General features: G+C 31.2%; 2 protein-coding genes across 2 annotated transcripts; one reads left to right on the top strand and one right to left on the bottom strand.

Annotated features, from left to right (window-relative positions):
• Positions 1–6,014: 6,014 nt before the first annotated feature.
• On the bottom strand, positions 6,015–8,792 carry LOC121121259 (N-alpha-acetyltransferase 30). Its single transcript, XM_040716154.2, has 3 exons — positions 7,664–8,792; positions 7,269–7,460; positions 6,015–7,211 (listed from the first exon to the last, which is right to left on the bottom strand). The coding sequence occupies exons 1-3, from the start codon at positions 7,919–7,921 to the stop codon at positions 7,074–7,076; spliced, it is 588 nt and encodes a 195-aa protein (XP_040572088.1). The 5' UTR covers positions 7,922–8,792; the 3' UTR covers positions 6,015–7,073.
• An 86-nt stretch (positions 8,793–8,878) lies between these two features.
• On the top strand, positions 8,879–11,573 carry LOC121121257 (acyl-CoA:lysophosphatidylglycerol acyltransferase 1). Its single transcript, XM_040716153.2, has 4 exons — positions 8,879–10,039; positions 10,132–10,268; positions 10,332–10,572; positions 10,634–11,573. The coding sequence occupies exons 1-4, from the start codon at positions 9,617–9,619 to the stop codon at positions 10,871–10,873; spliced, it is 1,041 nt and encodes a 346-aa protein (XP_040572087.1). The 5' UTR covers positions 8,879–9,616; the 3' UTR covers positions 10,874–11,573.
• The last annotated feature ends 5,473 nt before the right edge of the window (positions 11,574–17,046 follow it).

Here is a 17,046-nt window from a genome sequence, read left to right as displayed (position 1 = left end):
ATTCTCCTACATAAATACACCTGTTGGCACATATCATAATTTAAAAATGGCACAACCTTATTTTTATAATTTATCACTTTATACGTAGATACTTAAAAATAACTTTAAAATAAAATAAAATTATAGATTTATAAGTGGAAGCCGAAAAAATTGACCCGCTAATAGCTGATTTCGGTTCTTATTTCTTTCTTTCTTTTTGAGGAAATGTTGGGAAATACAATTAAAATATCACCACGTGATAGATTTTTATACTCAGTAACAGACGTATATCCAAATACGTCATCATTTGCTTATTGAATCTATAAACCATTGACGATTTTGTTCATAAAACCTCCAATTTTTGAAAATTAAATCTTTTATAATTTAAGGATCCTAATCTATAGATCTACTGTGAAGTCATTTTTGAATATCTTCTTAATAGCTTAGAACTGCGTGACTTTTGTTTCTATAAATAACAACATAGTAACGAGCGTGTGCAGCTAAAACTCAGCGTGTCATAAGAAAAAAGAAAAAAGAATACATATAAAAATATGAAAGGTGACTTACGATGAGAATTATTTGCGCCCTGACAACCAATCAAACAGTTTTGTCCACGAATAAGTTTAAATCGATTACATTTATGTACAAAAGACTGGAATAATTTAATTTATTCTTTTTTGTTAGTTAATAATAAGTAAACTGTTTTAACTTATCCAATTAAATCCTTCATTCTCAGCAAAATACTTGATGGTTTTGTAAAAGATTATTTGCACTTTTAAAAAGTTCAATATTTTAGAATCAAGATGTTCTTCTGCTTGTTTATTCGTTCTTCTAGTCTATTGTTTCTTAATGCTATTTTATTGTTACATTCTCAATTTTTATCAACTTAGTGTTAGTCAATTTTGTCATAGTTTTAAACACGTTTGTTTGAGTGCATTTTAGTATTTTGTTTCCTTATTTTCAGGAATGTTATTTGGAACTAAAAGGTTCATTTATATTCGTGCAAGGTGCAACTTTTCTGAATAAATAAAGAAACATGTTCTATTCCACATTCAAATGATCGATCAGAAATCTTAGAACGTAGAATGGACAGTTTAAATAGAAAAGAGATATAGAAAAACTTTTTTTGGATTCCCAGATACCAAGAGCATTTCAATTGCCGAGCAAAAATGAAACCGGCATTGCCTGGAATTATTAGACGTCGATGAACAAACCAATTTTGTGTTAATAAAATAGAAGATAGCTCTTTAACATATCCTTGATGTTGCTCTCTTTTTTCAAGAGCCCACTTACACGTAGTTACTCCTCAATACTTAGACGTCCTCTTCACAAGAAAAAAAAATTATTAATAGTAGCTTCAAAAAAACAAAATTAATATAATTTGATGACCTAGGGAGTACTTTAGCTCGTTGTTAAACCTGATCTAAAGTCACATTTTTTAAAATTTTATATAAACTACTTTTTAACCTTTTTTAACATGAGTTAAACTAAAAGCCTGCAAGTATATACAGTCCTCACAAAATATTATACTACTGTTTTTTTTTCCTTTATACTGTATTGGTATATGATATACATCAGGGAGCACCATATACATTGTACCTTGTGGCTGTTTTTCATACATTCAGACATATTTTCGTACAGATAAACTTGTTTTATATATATGTACTTCAATCTTCTTTTCTTTTTTAATATATAACAGGGTGAGGACTCAAAAATTAGAATCCTCTTCGAGGCCATCAGTTTTAAAAGTCTGACAATTTTTTACTGGGCACCATTCCAAAGAACTGGCAAAAAGCTACAATTTGAATTTGTTTTTTGTTTTTGCAATCAAAAATGCCCGAACAACAATCTAATCAGCAGAGGGTGTGCGATCTCCTCTGCACAGAAGTAGATCTCCGTCAAGAAGACCTTCAGGGTGGGCGTTGTTCTGAACAGGAGAAATAATCGCTTCTTCCCTGAATCAAGAGCTAAGGTCGGGGGAAACTTCAGAATCCAGCTCAAGTAGTGGTCCTCGGCATCATGGTGTCTAACAACAGCAAGGTACTTCCCTACTTATTCAAGGCCAACCACAAAGTCAACACGGGCGTCTACTACAAGGTCCTCAGGTACCATGTCTTGCTATGGTTGAAGTGCACGTTCCTCAGTATCCTTTTTATGAAATTTTCCGTCATCAAATCAATAAAATCAAGAATCTGGGGCTCGGAAAACTCTATTTTAATTTTTGGAATCCCTCCTTTACATCCACAACGTGTAACTGTTTGGTGCAATTTATGGTCCAGTGGTTTCGAGGTTGGAGTAACAGTTAAGGTGAATGGATTGCACTATCGAGATAAAAGAATACGTTCCTGTAAGTGTAGCTGTGGCGGCCATTTTGCTGATATTGTTGTCCATTATTAATGACATACCTTTCTCTTTATATTGAAATAACATCCGATCATTTATCTAAAAAAATGAAATTTTTTTTTAAATATCAAAATAACACCTCTTATTGGAAAACCCTTTACTTGGTCTCAATAATAATCAGTGATCTTTGAATTAAATCAGAGTAATATTTACTGAGATTCCTATATTTTTTTATTCACTGTTCCTTTTATATTTACAAAGCAATTACGTAACTAAATATACATAAATAAACAGTATAGTTTAAAGTTATTGCTTCTGAGGATTGACTTTAGTAGCTTCTTATGTTCGAGTGATACCGATGGATAGAATTTTACTTATTTTGCTGCTAGGATCCAGGACGTGTCATCAGTATTGGGGATTTTCAAGGAAAGGGTGATATATCTAGTAGCAGATGCCATAAAAATTGCTCTAAGTTCGTAAGGGTATATTGGTTCATAGGATGTAAGCTTTCCTACAATTAATGCCTTAGAGTTTAATAAAACAAAATCAATGGCATAAGACTTCTATGGAGACTGTTTCTTCCTTTGAGATAATCCGAAGAGTATAAAAAGCTTTGATTAAATTCAAAGGCCCATTTTCCAGACCCTTGTTGTTGATGGTGATGAATCTTTGCAGAATTTTGGTAGCCCTACAATCCACAAATGCATGCAGTATATTGTTAAAAAATTTCCCACAATCTTTTCATGGTATATAAAATTTGATAAAATTGGCAGAAATCTGAAATTGTACAGTAGCCTTCCTTCCGTCCGAAATATACATAAGGAAAGATAAAATTATTTTTCTCCAATTTTCTCAAAGTCCTAACATACTTAAATAGTAATCAAAAATGCTTCGTCTGTTGGTTTAATAAAAGTCATTTTAAGACGCCAAGGTACAGAACCAATAAATTCTTTTGTCGTTCTTTTGAAAGGGAAGTAAAAACGACCATCGCAAAAGGGGATTTGTTCCTTTAGGTCATGAAAAGTTAAAAATTTATTAGAGGGTTTCATCCTCTAATTTCTTTGGAGTGTTAAGATTCCTAAAGAAGACAGGTTTCTTAACCTTGCCTTGGATGATATCAAGAATAGAACCCCCATTGAATAAAAGAACAGCTGACCAAATAATGAGTTTAGCTGCAGGCCATACTGGGGAGTGAGCAGCAATTTTTTCGTTGGTGAGGTCAGTACCAATCATGAGCTGAACTTGCTGTATCAAACCTGTCTCCTCCATTCAACGTCCGGTTTCCTGGACATATCGATAAAAATTTTGATATATATTTTCGCAATTATATTCACTAGAAGTGCAATTCCGCCTCCAATGAGTGATTTAGGCCTTTTTATGGGGGCTAAATAGCATGGATGGAATAGCTTTTTAAGCCACTCTTGTTCCTCTTTCAATACCCTATTAGCAAATTGAGGCAAAGCTTTGTATATAACTAGGGGAACTAATTGTGTGTTAAATAGATCAATTATTTTCTGAAGATTCAAATGTCTCTACCTAGACCGGTTTCGGTAAATAGCACAATTAATAGAACGCCAATTCAAAATATGAGCGCCATGACACACCCAAATCATATCCAAGATCTCAATTTAATTTGGACTTGACAACTTCCTCCTTTTTGATCCTCGCTTGGCTTCAAAGCACCCCGAGGAAGAATGGAGGTATTTTGCCAGTTGAGTCTTAGACCAGATATTTTCTCATACTTTTCAAAGAAGTCCAGCAGGATATTGATTCTTTTAAGAAGCTGTGGCTCTGAATTAGCTTCTACTGTTAAAGTGACATCATCTGCATAAGCATCGATTATATGCGGTTTTTCATTAAAAATATATATAATTAATTCTTCTATGGATGCAATGAGTAAAAGAGGTGCGGTAAGGGAGCCTTGAACAGCAGCTTTTTTTCAGATAAATTGGTTCACTTTCTACTCCATTTAACGAAATACTAGATGAACCGTTATATAAAAGCGCGCTCACTAGATTAAAAAACTTTTTTAGGTAGAAGTCTCTGAATAGCTTTAAAAACATGACAATGATTTATCGAATCGAATGCCTTACTCAAGTCAACTCCGATAATAGCTCCATATTTTTAGTTAGTACTTATATTAATATAATTTCATATTTGCAAAACGCAATATTGCTATATTTGTAACTTATAAGTTAGTAATTATTATAATTTATAAATATACCATCGTCTTGTGATGTCCCTAGGTACTCGAGGGAAGGATCATTGCGATTCCCTTCAGATTAAAGTACAAGTATTAAATGGTGGATTGCTCTGAGATGAGAAAAAGTTAATGGTTCACTCTGCAAGCCATAACCATACTCAGTGTTATGTAAAGAACACAGAGTATAATGTTATGAAAAGATTTAAATTGATTCTAGTGAAGCACTAGTTTACTTTAAGCCTCTGAACCAGATCGTGTATACGTATGTGACAAATTATAAATTCCATAGTATTTAATATTTACTAACAGGATCCTGATATTTTCTTTATCCAGAAGGATAAAGAAAAAAATCCTTAGAAATGAGAAACTCTTATATCTAGAAATTATAGATGATGCTTGTGTCTCATTTTTAAATCCCTCAACTTCAAGACGAAAAGTAACAATAAACCAAATATATATATAAAACGCATTGAATGGTTGTTTTCTGTTGAAAAAGTGATGTAATTTCAATGCATTCGCAAACAAAATCTCACTATGTAATTAATTCGAGCCAGAGACAAAATATTTAATAAAATTAGTATAATAAGAGAAACAAAAATAAATGAACATGGTAACGATTCGAATAATTACTAATCACTTCTCCGTTAGTAATTATCATTAGACATGATGGATTGTTCACACTAGAAAAGACTCATGGATTAACGAACAAACATAATTTGAGGGAAGAGCATAACATCATCATTATTCCAACAAAAAATAAACGTTTAATGCATTTGATTCTAGTAAATACTCCATATTTTGATTTAAAAAACTCTAAGGGAACATCAATTTTAACGAAAAATATACAATATCGACGTTTAAACTTTATCTATTTATATATTAAGGCAAAATATCTTTGAGGCGGAATATCCTTGATGCAAAATATCCGTTGGAAAATAGTTTAAGGCAAAATTACCAGACACTGAAGAATATTCTACAAATTAGTTATTTTAAATTTTATCAATTTCAAAGGAGATAATAGTTCAGGACCTGACCATGAAACAAAAAGTGAATAGAATTTGCTATTGCTATATTTTAGCTCTAGACAAATTTGTATCTTAATGATACAGTCAATTTTGCTTATTTGGCTACATATAAATTTACGTATATCCTATTATAATTCATTTTACCTTCATAAATTTAATCATATAAGATTCATCAAATACCGTATAGGCTATAAATTGTCAATGCATGGACAATGTATGTAATGGGAAAGCCTGGGTCCGTAGGACACGTACTGAGTTTCATTTGGCCCTTCCGCAATAGTTACGGGTAATCACTTCAAATGATTAGATATAAATAAAATAATCTATTTATTAATTATTTATATTTGAGCCATAAAAAATGACTGATATATATAATAAAAATAAACTCAAACCAATTTGTCAAAACACCTATTAACATATCCTTCTTCGAAAGGTTGGTAACTTTTGAGCTAAATGATGACTGATTTTCAAGAGCAGATTTATATTTCATAGGTTTTCACTAATATATAATGCATAAATTGTAATTTCATGTCATTGCTAAGTTGCCTGAAGCGAGCAAATGGTATTGAATACATTTTTTAACTACGCAATTAATGAAATTGTACACTACTATGGATAAGCCTAGATAATGTATGAAATTTTACTATATTATGAAAATGCTTCTGTAAAATAAGTAATCAAACTTAAATGCTACGTGGATTAGAGAGAAGTCTTACAAAATATTTAGTTTACTAAATATTTCCATTAATAAAACACACACAATTGTTTGGCATGTGCCCAATTTTTCAAAAATCACAACTTTGATATCATGAAATTATATTCAATGAAGTTTTTAGTAGCCTTCAAAAAAAAAAAAAAATCTTATATTCCATGGAAGCAAAACAAAAAATAATGGAAGTATAGATGTTCAATATTTGAGTTTAGGAAACTATTACATTACGATTTATGTATGAAAGTATAAATAAAGTATGCGTGTATAGTAGGGTAAGAAAATTAAAGGGGAAATTTACTCAAGGAGTGAAAAGCCATAGAAATTTTACCTAATATAAAACTTATAGATATATATAATTCATATTGAAGATATCTACAGACTTCACTCCCATTTGAAAAAATAATTAGGAGAAGCAATTATTCTACACAATAATGTCTAGGAATATAATTAATTTATAAGCAACTTTTTAATGACTAAGAGAAAAACACATTGATGTAATAAAAAAAAAATCTGTTACTAAAAATTTTATAATGATGATTAATTTGATTAGGAATATTCTTAAGTGAAAAAGCATTTGTAGGAACAGGCTGCTAGAGGAATTACACACAAGCCCTAGATGTTTATGAAATACTGAACTGTTTGAACAACAACACTATTTTCTAATTTTAGTAATAGTCTAATGACACAATTGTATATATATATACATATCATCATAAAAAACAAAAGGAAACGAAAAAGACGTATGTTTCAACAAGAAAAGTAGTACAAAATTAGCCATTAAATTGCGATAAGGATTAGTAAAAAGAGTGCATCATCGAAGCCAGAGCTTTAATCGCAGCGCATCCACCCCGTTTAAGTAGTATCGAAAAAGTCTTTTATCACGCACAAATCCAAGGTTTTCATAGAGTCGCAGAGCTGGTTTATTCGTTATTTCCGTCTCTAGTACAACCTAAGGAATAAGGTATCAATGAAGTCATTATAAACATATAATATATTTTAGGTGTACTTCATCTGCTCCCTCTCGAACCATGGCACGTATCGCTTTTTTCACTAACGTAGAACCTATTTTTTGTTTTCTATATTTTTTGTCGACTGCTAGCATTGCTATGTAGCCACGTTTAGTACAGGAATATCGCATCGAGCTATGGTAATCAAGTTTGCATACTATGGCTCCAACACAGTTCCCATTGACCCGAGCCTGGAATATATAACATATATTTTTAAAGTTCATATTTGACATAAAACATCAAACATTGAAAATAAGTACATAATACATTGGGTAGTTTGGATTTCATTGCCCATCAGAATGGTCAATGGCTACTCTACTCTTCATTCAACTGAGATATTCTGATATTCAGCCTTTTGCCATTGGACCCGTAGCTCGAGGGAACTCACTCTTACCATGAAGCAAAGATGAGGCCAGTTATGAATGAAATATCTGTATGTATATATGGAGTAAGGTTCGGACAAGTCTTTTTGTATCCGAGCCATAATGTCCGGCATTTGGAGTTCGGATTCGTAGACAAGATATTCGATCTCAAGTCCTTTTTCTTCTTCGTTGACATCTTCTCCACACTTCAACGAGCATTTCGCCTTCAGACTTTCTTCCAAGGACTCCACTACCTCCTTTTTTCCGCATACCGGATCCTTCTTATTCATTCGGGATTCATTAAGAATCACTTGAACAGAGTTTGCAATGTGAAGAAGCGCCCTCTACGACCTTTTTCATACACTTTTGCTCATCAGATGCACAGCTGCCACAGCTCCTAGCTAAATATATATTTATAATGCTTTAATTAAAAGCATCGTAAACAGCTGAAACACCAACAGCTACACACAACATTTTATAAGCTGCAAATACTTCATTCTTCCATCAGATTATTTTTCTATTTTCAGAATCAGTTTCTGCTAATGGCCGTACGTAATAACTACGATTCATTCCCCCCCCTGCAAGGGCATATTGCTTCAAATGTCACTTTTTACTAGTACATAGTTATAATTTATAAGTTTAAGTTAAAATAGTACAAACTCTTCATAACTCCATTGACAAACTTATAATATATAAAATGAACATTGAGCCATAGAAGGTTCTTATGAGTGTAGCTATCGCTTATCCTTATAGATGATTATTAATGATGGAGTTACAAGTTTAATCATTGTACATATCATTTTAAGAATCTTTAAATAACCAATATTATTATTAATCAAAAAATGAATTTGAAAAAATAAGTAACAACGTGGGCTGTTGTAGTCTTGAACAGTACTAAACCTCTCATATTGGTACTAACATATGTTCCTTTATCTCATTAGCTTTACCTTTATGCCTTCGGAATACTGACATCTATCATATACATTTCATCTACTTGAATCATATACTGTAAATATTTTACATCTGATTGGCATTCTCATTAAAATATTTGTATGATCAAACACATCATGGACTCATTTATTAGAATGAACATCACTACATAATTTTTTGTTGTTTGTAGTCCTACTGCAAAATAATATGTAGGCTAATCAAGTTTGTTTACAAAGTGAAATACATAAATGTTTATAATACTATTTCCTTAAAAAAGTTTGTTTTATTTAATTATTAAAAATATAGAGACTTTATAGAGTGACACACACTTCCCTTATATCATTTTATAGTAAATATCCGTTAGAGTTAGAGCTATCAACTCACATATATAACTAACTATTACACATTAAGATAATATTGATATGTTTTTTCTTTGTTGAAGAATATTTACATCTGGCATCGTAATTCATGAATGTATGTGATTACATAATTATCGAATAGCGTTCATCTTTAAAACCAAGGAATTGACAAAATAAAAAAAATATACAAAAATGCGTGAATTTATCTGCGATGAGTGTATGAAATATTGGATATACTGTATAATGTTCGATTAATGTTTATTAAAAGGAGTAAATGAGTGCAATTTGTGTAATGCCTGTCGTCTAATGAGAGTTATAAGTTGTTTGTTCATATATAGTTGTGTATAAACATTGAAAATAGCAGAAAAAAAACGCTGTTTGAGTTGTGCCTCTACTATTTATAAATAATAATGTGTAATGTTTCACAACGGATCTGAATTCTGAATAATTCACAGGGAGAATAGTAGCAGCTCTAAGCTATTGCATTGAATGCTTTCGATCTCATGCTGTGAAGTACTTTCTTTTTATATTTGCTGTTGTCCGATGTGGAAAGGAGTGAGGAATTGGCGTTGCTGCGCTCGGCTTCCTCTTATTTATTAGGTTATTCATTTAATAACAAACACAACTGGACAATAATAATAAACCCTGGATATCGGCGGAACCAAGTTCCGCTTTCTTCCTTGACTCCCTACAGATATGTGGTGGAGATTTATACTCTTATCATGTCTTCGCTTCATTTTCGTTGCAGTCAACAACGTTTACTCCATTTCGAGCCACTTCTTTCTTTTGGCCCTTGCAAGTCCCCTTAAACTCATTGGGTATGGACAGACTTACGACAAGATTGAAGAAGTTCTCTTTGGATGGCTACTATCACAAGTGGGTGTCTGGATCTATACGGCGGGTTATAAAATATATGAATCGGGTGATCCTCTTCCACTTGGTAAAGAATGTCTCTTCATGCCGAACCATCAGTCCACAGCAGATGTTCCCTATCTCATGGCGCTTCTTGCTTCCAAACCTGGCATTGCAGCAAAAATCATGTGGATCATGGATAAAATATTCAAATATACAACTTTTGGATGGGTTGCAAGTGCACATCAAGATTTTTTTATATTAGCAGTAATTAAGACATTAATTAATCAATTCAATTGCAAAAAAAATTTAAAAAACCTTTTATGTGTTATTCTAATACAATATTTCACATTTTATAGGGCAAACGGTGCCGTGAGAAAAGTTTAGTCGATTTACGGAATCATTTAAAGACAGTGTTTATTGCCAAAGGACGAAAATATCTTGTACTCTTCCCCGAAGGTGGATTCCTTCGAAAAAGGAAAGGCGTTAGTCATCAGTGAGTTAGAACAGAATGTACCTCAATACTATGAAGCTTGAAATCTATCTTTTTCCGACACAGATTTGCTAAAAAGAATGATTTACCTCTCTTGGAATACTGCACTCTTCCTCGTACGGGGGCACTCGAAGTGATATTGGACGTACTCAATTGTAATTCTTCTTATAAATCATACATTAACAAGATCGTGGATATAACTATAGCATATCCTGAAGGGAAACCTCTTGATCTCCCTACAATTATCATAGGTAATCGTCCTCCTTGTACGACATACTTCCATTATCGAGTCTTTGATATCGAATCCGTGAGTTAATCCCTTATCTGTCTTATTTTCTATTAATTACAATTCAACATTGTTATTACAGCTTCCAAAGGATGTCGAAGAATTGAAAAAATGGATTTATAATTTATATATTGATAAGGAGAAAATGCTATCAGAATATTACCAAACAGGCGTATGGCCTCATCAAATGTTCAATTCAAATTCTAGTCCTCCTAAAGAACTGATTCATGATGGATCATACTATGTACTGATACATTTTTTCTTTATTTTTTGGTTCTCTGTTTTAGTATTTTTTATTCGAACAATATTAGCATTATTTTGATGAGACACTTAGCAAAAGGGGGACAACTGCCTTATTAGTTTGAACTTATTGTCAAATTTAGGTGATTTGTATTTGCTATGTCATAGAAATTTTCTATATTCTTTGTGCGTTATGACAGACTTGTTAAGTAACAAATGGCACTAATATTTTGTACTAGAACTCTCATATAAAATTTTTTACCTTCCTTTAATTGCGGTTTTTAAATCTTGTAAGTCATAAATTGTTAAATGATAATTATTTTTCTGAGCTTATTTTTTGACAAGATTGTCATTATTATATATATATATTTATTTTTTTTTTGTTATGAAAATAAGGACTTGAGTGAATTTATAATTATAAGGAGTAATAACTTTGTGAATGATTATAATATATATTTAATTATCGATCAAGTTGTTCTATTACTTTTAAATCATGTTGAATGATTTGGATTTGTTAATTTATAACTCATTATGAATTCCTTTTTTATATAATTTTCTTCAAACTTTGTCTTAAATTTTCTGTAGTCCAATTATTGAGAGAATGTAGAAATATTTCGTTTAGACAATGATTTATTAATTTCTGGGTATGCGCATTATGATTATAGTCATATATATATACACATTAAGTCTTGTCAATATATATCATATAATAAGGACAGGCTTTATTGTGAGTACTAAAACTGTTATTGAGAAATAAATTTGTCATATATTTTTCACAGCGATGGTCATGTAAGCTCGTTAATTAATAGATATTAAAGGTAAATAATGTATGTATTACACATTAAATCATTCTATAGGTATACACGCTACTGATTTTATAAGCTATGTGCATTAACTATTTGCTTTCTGTTCTAAAACAAATCAAATCTTTTACCTCTTTATTTATATTATTAATTTATGTTTTTATCTTAAACATATTTAATAATATAATTTCAAGTTATATGTTATATCTGATTGTGCTTAGTTGATCATTTATTATGTCACTATTTTCTATGAATATTTTGTCAATAAAAAGACAAATGTTGGGTAAGTCCTTATATCAAAATCTACTGACACAAAGTTTTTGTCAAGTAAAGCATGTTTCTATTATGAATATTTACTATTTGTTAGATAATTTATCTTTTTATATTCGAATTAGAGCCGAATTGATTGTAAATATGAGAAATAATTGAGCCAATTGGTTAAATTAGAATTTATAAATAAATACAGTTCACATATCGTTAATCGTATCCATTATCTAATATATACTTTTTTGTAAAATCCGGGATTCCTAAATTTGAGGATATAACCTTATGAATTAACTGTGACGTACTAGCAATAATTTAAAAATGATCATTAACATATAATTAGAGGAAAAAATAATAATTGTCTACATATATATTTACTCATGAAATATTACTTAACTACTCAAAATAGGTAAAGTATTATATTTTGTTGGAGCAGAATGTGATTCTCAACTATTATTGTTAGTATAATTTAATTAATTATACATTGATGCAGGAGCGTTGCTAGCTTTTATCATTTGGGTGTGGGGGGCTTAGCCCCAAAAATTATGAACACCGTGATATAATTATTTGTATACATAGGTTTATAAAATTTATATATATGATTTTGGGGGGGTTTCATAAAGTTTTAGAGGGATTTGAGTTCCACGAAAAGAGTCTAGGGACGCCACTGCCTATTGCATTGATGTGTTTTTATCTGTTGTATTTATATTTGTGTACAAGTTGAAACTTGAAAAATCAATTCATACAATCTACAATGTGTACGTCTCATAATTCATAACGCATTATTTAATTACAACACCAGTCATTATGATTACTAAATATTAGTTGATCTTTTTAAAATTTATTATAAATTTGCAAGTAATATAACTGTGGGCATTTGACCTTTATAATGTACCCGAGAATACTTATCAATTAGTTGGTTTTTTAAATGATCAAAAATTACATAATGAAATTTATCGTCGATCAACTCAATCGTGCAGTATCCTTTCCAGAAAGTGATTCTTTTTCATTTATTATGATTCATCTCAATTTTTGGTTGCATCTTGTACAATTTGCTTATACTAGCTTAAACTTGTGCATAAGTCATAAAATACTAATATAAATTAATATTTGTAGCCATGTATTTAACAAAATGTAGTGTAGTAAAAAAAAAACCATTATTTTTCCAATAGATGGCGTTAAAAGGATAAGATCCTACTAAAAAACATATTATATAGTCATGATTGTAATACTTATTATTGTTTGAACGCGCGTCTAAGATGGACACCAGCAAACAGAAAATACGCCATATTCTGCAGTTTTTCTTTGATAAAGGGGAAAATGCTAGCCAGGCGGCTGAAAATGTGAATAGTGTTTATGGTCCTGATACTGTATCAGTCAATCACGCACAATTTTGGTATCGTAGATTCCGTTCCGATAATTTTGATGTCAAAGATGCACCACGCTCTGGAAGACCAATTGTCGAAAATGTGGATAAAATAATGGAAATAGTCAAGTCCGACCGTCATGCAAGCACTGTTTTGATTGCTCAAGAGCTAAACATTGCACAAAAAACCGTTTGGAACCACTTGAATAAGGCTGGATATAAAAAGAAGCTGGATGTATGGGTGCCCAATGAGTTAACACAAAAAAACCTCTTGAACCGAATTTCCACCTGCGAATCACTGCTGAATCGCAACAAAGTCGATCCATTTCTGCAACGGATGGTGATTGGTGATGAAAAGTGGGTCACTTACGACAACGTCAAGCGAAAACGGTCAAAACGCGGTGAGCCGCCGCTAACTGTGTCCAAGCCAGGATTGACAGCCAGGAAGGCTTTGCTGTGTGTTTGGTGGGATTGGGAGGGTATTATTCACTATGAGCTGCTCCCCTATGGCCAAACCCTTAATTCGGATCTGTACTGTCAACAATTGGACCGTCTGAAGGAATCAATAGCCCAGAAGCGGCCAGCTTTGGCTAATTGGCGAGGAATTGTTTTCCATCAGGACAGCGCCAGGCCACACACATCGATAGTGACTCGCCAGAAGCTGCGGGAGCTTGGTTGGGAGGTTCCTATGCATCCACTTTATAGTCCAGACCTGGCACCAAGTGATTACCACCTGTTCCTCTCTATGGCTAAAGATTTTCCTGGTGTAAAATTTGCCTCAATAGAAGCTTGTGAAAATAAACTTTCCCAGTTTTTTGCCAATAGGGACAAGGGTTTCTATGAGAGAGGCATTATGGAATTACCTTCAAAATGGCAACAAGTTATCGAACAAAACGGTGCTTATTTGACCTAAATCGGAAAATCCTAAATAAAGCCTTCAATTTCATGGAAAAATAATGGATTTCTTTTTGATACACCTTTTTACATTTATTATTGCGCCTTAAATTTTATAAAAGCTTATTAAATATTACACTTAATATATCAAATATCTAATAGAACATCAATGATGGCATTATACTTATTACAAGAACTGAAAAATTATTTGTCCAAATGCTTCATATAATCTCTTTCTTTTTCTGGTTATAACCAGTACTCTCTGCTTGTACAAGTTACCATTTCTAGATAATATATTCATTATCATGTATGTGAAAATATATAAACTACTACAGATAGATAATTTAAAGAAATGCAAAAATTTCAAGTGCCTGAACTCAATCATTTGTTTCATTTGATAATAATTCAGAAATTATAACCGGTATTTTCCGCCCAGATCTTGGGTTTTTCGTATATCAGAAGCAAATACCGAACAAGTTCCGTAGTATGTGTTGCTAGAGCAAAACAAGCTTAATATTGTATTTTAGTCATAGTATTCTAGGCTACATGTTTAGTATAGGATGATTAGGGATATGAAAATTGGCGCTAGGTACATTTTTGTATATTTTGCTCAATATATAAATTAATGAGTTTTATATGTTGTTTTAAGTATTCATTACATTTTTGTATATTTTTGGTTGAAATGGATATTTCCTTTTAAAATTTTTCATCAAAATATGTTGTCTGTATTACTATTAAAAACATTAAATACTTGTTTTCTTTTGGAAAAATGATAGAATTTCAATGCATACATACTAAAGAAATCTTGCTATATAACGAATTATAATCAGAGACAAAATAGTAATAAAATTAGTATACTAAAAAGAAAGAAACAATACGACAAAGATTCGAATTGAAGTGCTAATCACTTCACTTTTATTAATTAATTATAATAATACGTGATGGATTATTCGTATTGGAAAATTCTCATGGATTGACAAACAAGCATAATTTTATCATTATTTCAACAGAAAACTACCATTTAATGCGTTTTATAGTAGTAAACATAGCATAATTTACTTTATAAATTCAAAGGAAACTTCAACTAAAAATAAATAATAACGACTGTTAAACCTTACATTTTAATATATGTGTGGTGATAACATAAAAGCAAGCTGGGATAATTTTTCTCAATATTACGACAGTATGATAAACGTGTCCGTTGTTATGAGTACTATAATTTATATTAATTCATAAAAGTGATAAAGTCCATAGGAGCCGCGGTTTTTAAGGTTAACTGAACCTGATAAAAGTCGGTTATTTGGTGATGCTGATTATATAATATACTGAGACGTCATTAAGTGAAAATTATTTTTAAAGAAGAGTGTTTAAGTATTATATATTCATTGAGTTGGTACTTAATAATATAAAGTAGAAAGAGATTCGCTGGTTAATAACATGCATCGCCAACTGAAATTTTAAATATGAATGCTTTCAAAATTCGATTTAAAGTTCAAACACCGCACCATCAAATTGACTGAACTTGTAAATATGTTCATGTAAAAATTTTAACAAATATCAATCTTATTAATAACTTGTTAAACAGTATTTCAGTCGTGAAATATTGTATTTGACTCTTTAAAAAATCCTTTAATTTTTCATTCTAGTAAAAAACTTAAAATGCGTTTTTTTCTATTTCATCAAAAAATCTGAGGTTGCTTTTATGTTATCGACCCACATATATTAAGGCAAAAGTACCAGACACCGTTAAAATTCTCCAAATCCTCGTGGGTATACTTTAAAAAAAAGAGAATGTTAATAATCTGAAAGATATAAGTGCTTTTGTTAATTATTGCTCTCTATTTTAATTTTGAAAATTCAAACGAGTAAGGAGCAATATATTTTATTTAGTAATTTTTTCCAGTAGATATTATGCTGTCTATTAAAGTTGCCAAGTTATTGTTCATTTTGATATACACTCACGAGGATTTAGACAATTTTTTACTCAATTTTAATGATAAAATTATTGGAGTGCAAAAAAAAAGAAAAAAAGAGAAGAGCTTCTTTGTTAAAAATCAAATACTGCAGTTAGACGAACTGTCATAAATCTATCCGAAAAATCAAACCAACCATAAAAATATGAATGAAGTTTATTTTAGAGGAAAGACATCATGCTGTTTGATGAAATTAATGATATAAAATTTAAACATAATAGTTTAAAGCTCCTAGTAGTGCTATGTTATCAAATTTGAAAGATATTTAATTTTGATGAAAATGTGATAATTGCAAAGCTAAGGTTACTTAAGTGTAAAAAAAAACCCCAGCATTTCATCAACATCTATTATTCCATTAGCTGTCAATTTCCCTGTACTTGGACCGAAGCATCCAGAAAACTATAATGGATATTCGGTATAAGGCACAACTCCGTCTAAGGTCATTTTTTCCTAAACCTTCATAAGGAAACCAATTTGAGTACTGTAACTCAGTATGTTCCTAAATTATGGTTAATTATGTATTTTTAACGTTTGTTACTTTAATGTTGACCTCCCAAAATTTAATGGCCTCATACTGTGACCATAATATGTAATCTTCGTACCTAGTTAGATCAAAATTGATTTGTAACTTTTCCTTTAATCCTGGTGACCAACAAACAAACAGAGGCAAAAATATAAGCTCCGTTCAACTTTTTTGACAGAAGTAAGCATCTTGATGATCAATAGAGGCTTTACCGTCTATCTGTAGGCTACCATTTGCCAATATCTACGGAAATTTCTTCGATAAACATAAGAAATATATTATTATATTAATAATATTCTTGCAGCCTTTGGGTTATAAATAGCTCCGTCTGGGGCTTTGTTGAAAAGTTGACTGGCATCTCTGATTCTAACTACATAGAATGCATAATAATCAAACGGCAATTCATGGTATTTTTCTGATCCTCTAACAATA

Source organism: Lepeophtheirus salmonis, chromosome 7, assembly GCF_016086655.4.
Source record: "Lepeophtheirus salmonis chromosome 7, UVic_Lsal_1.4, whole genome shotgun sequence".
In the NCBI taxonomy this organism is placed as follows: domain Eukaryota; kingdom Metazoa; phylum Arthropoda; class Copepoda; order Siphonostomatoida; family Caligidae; genus Lepeophtheirus; species Lepeophtheirus salmonis.
This window is presented reverse-complemented; position numbering and strand designations above follow the sequence as displayed.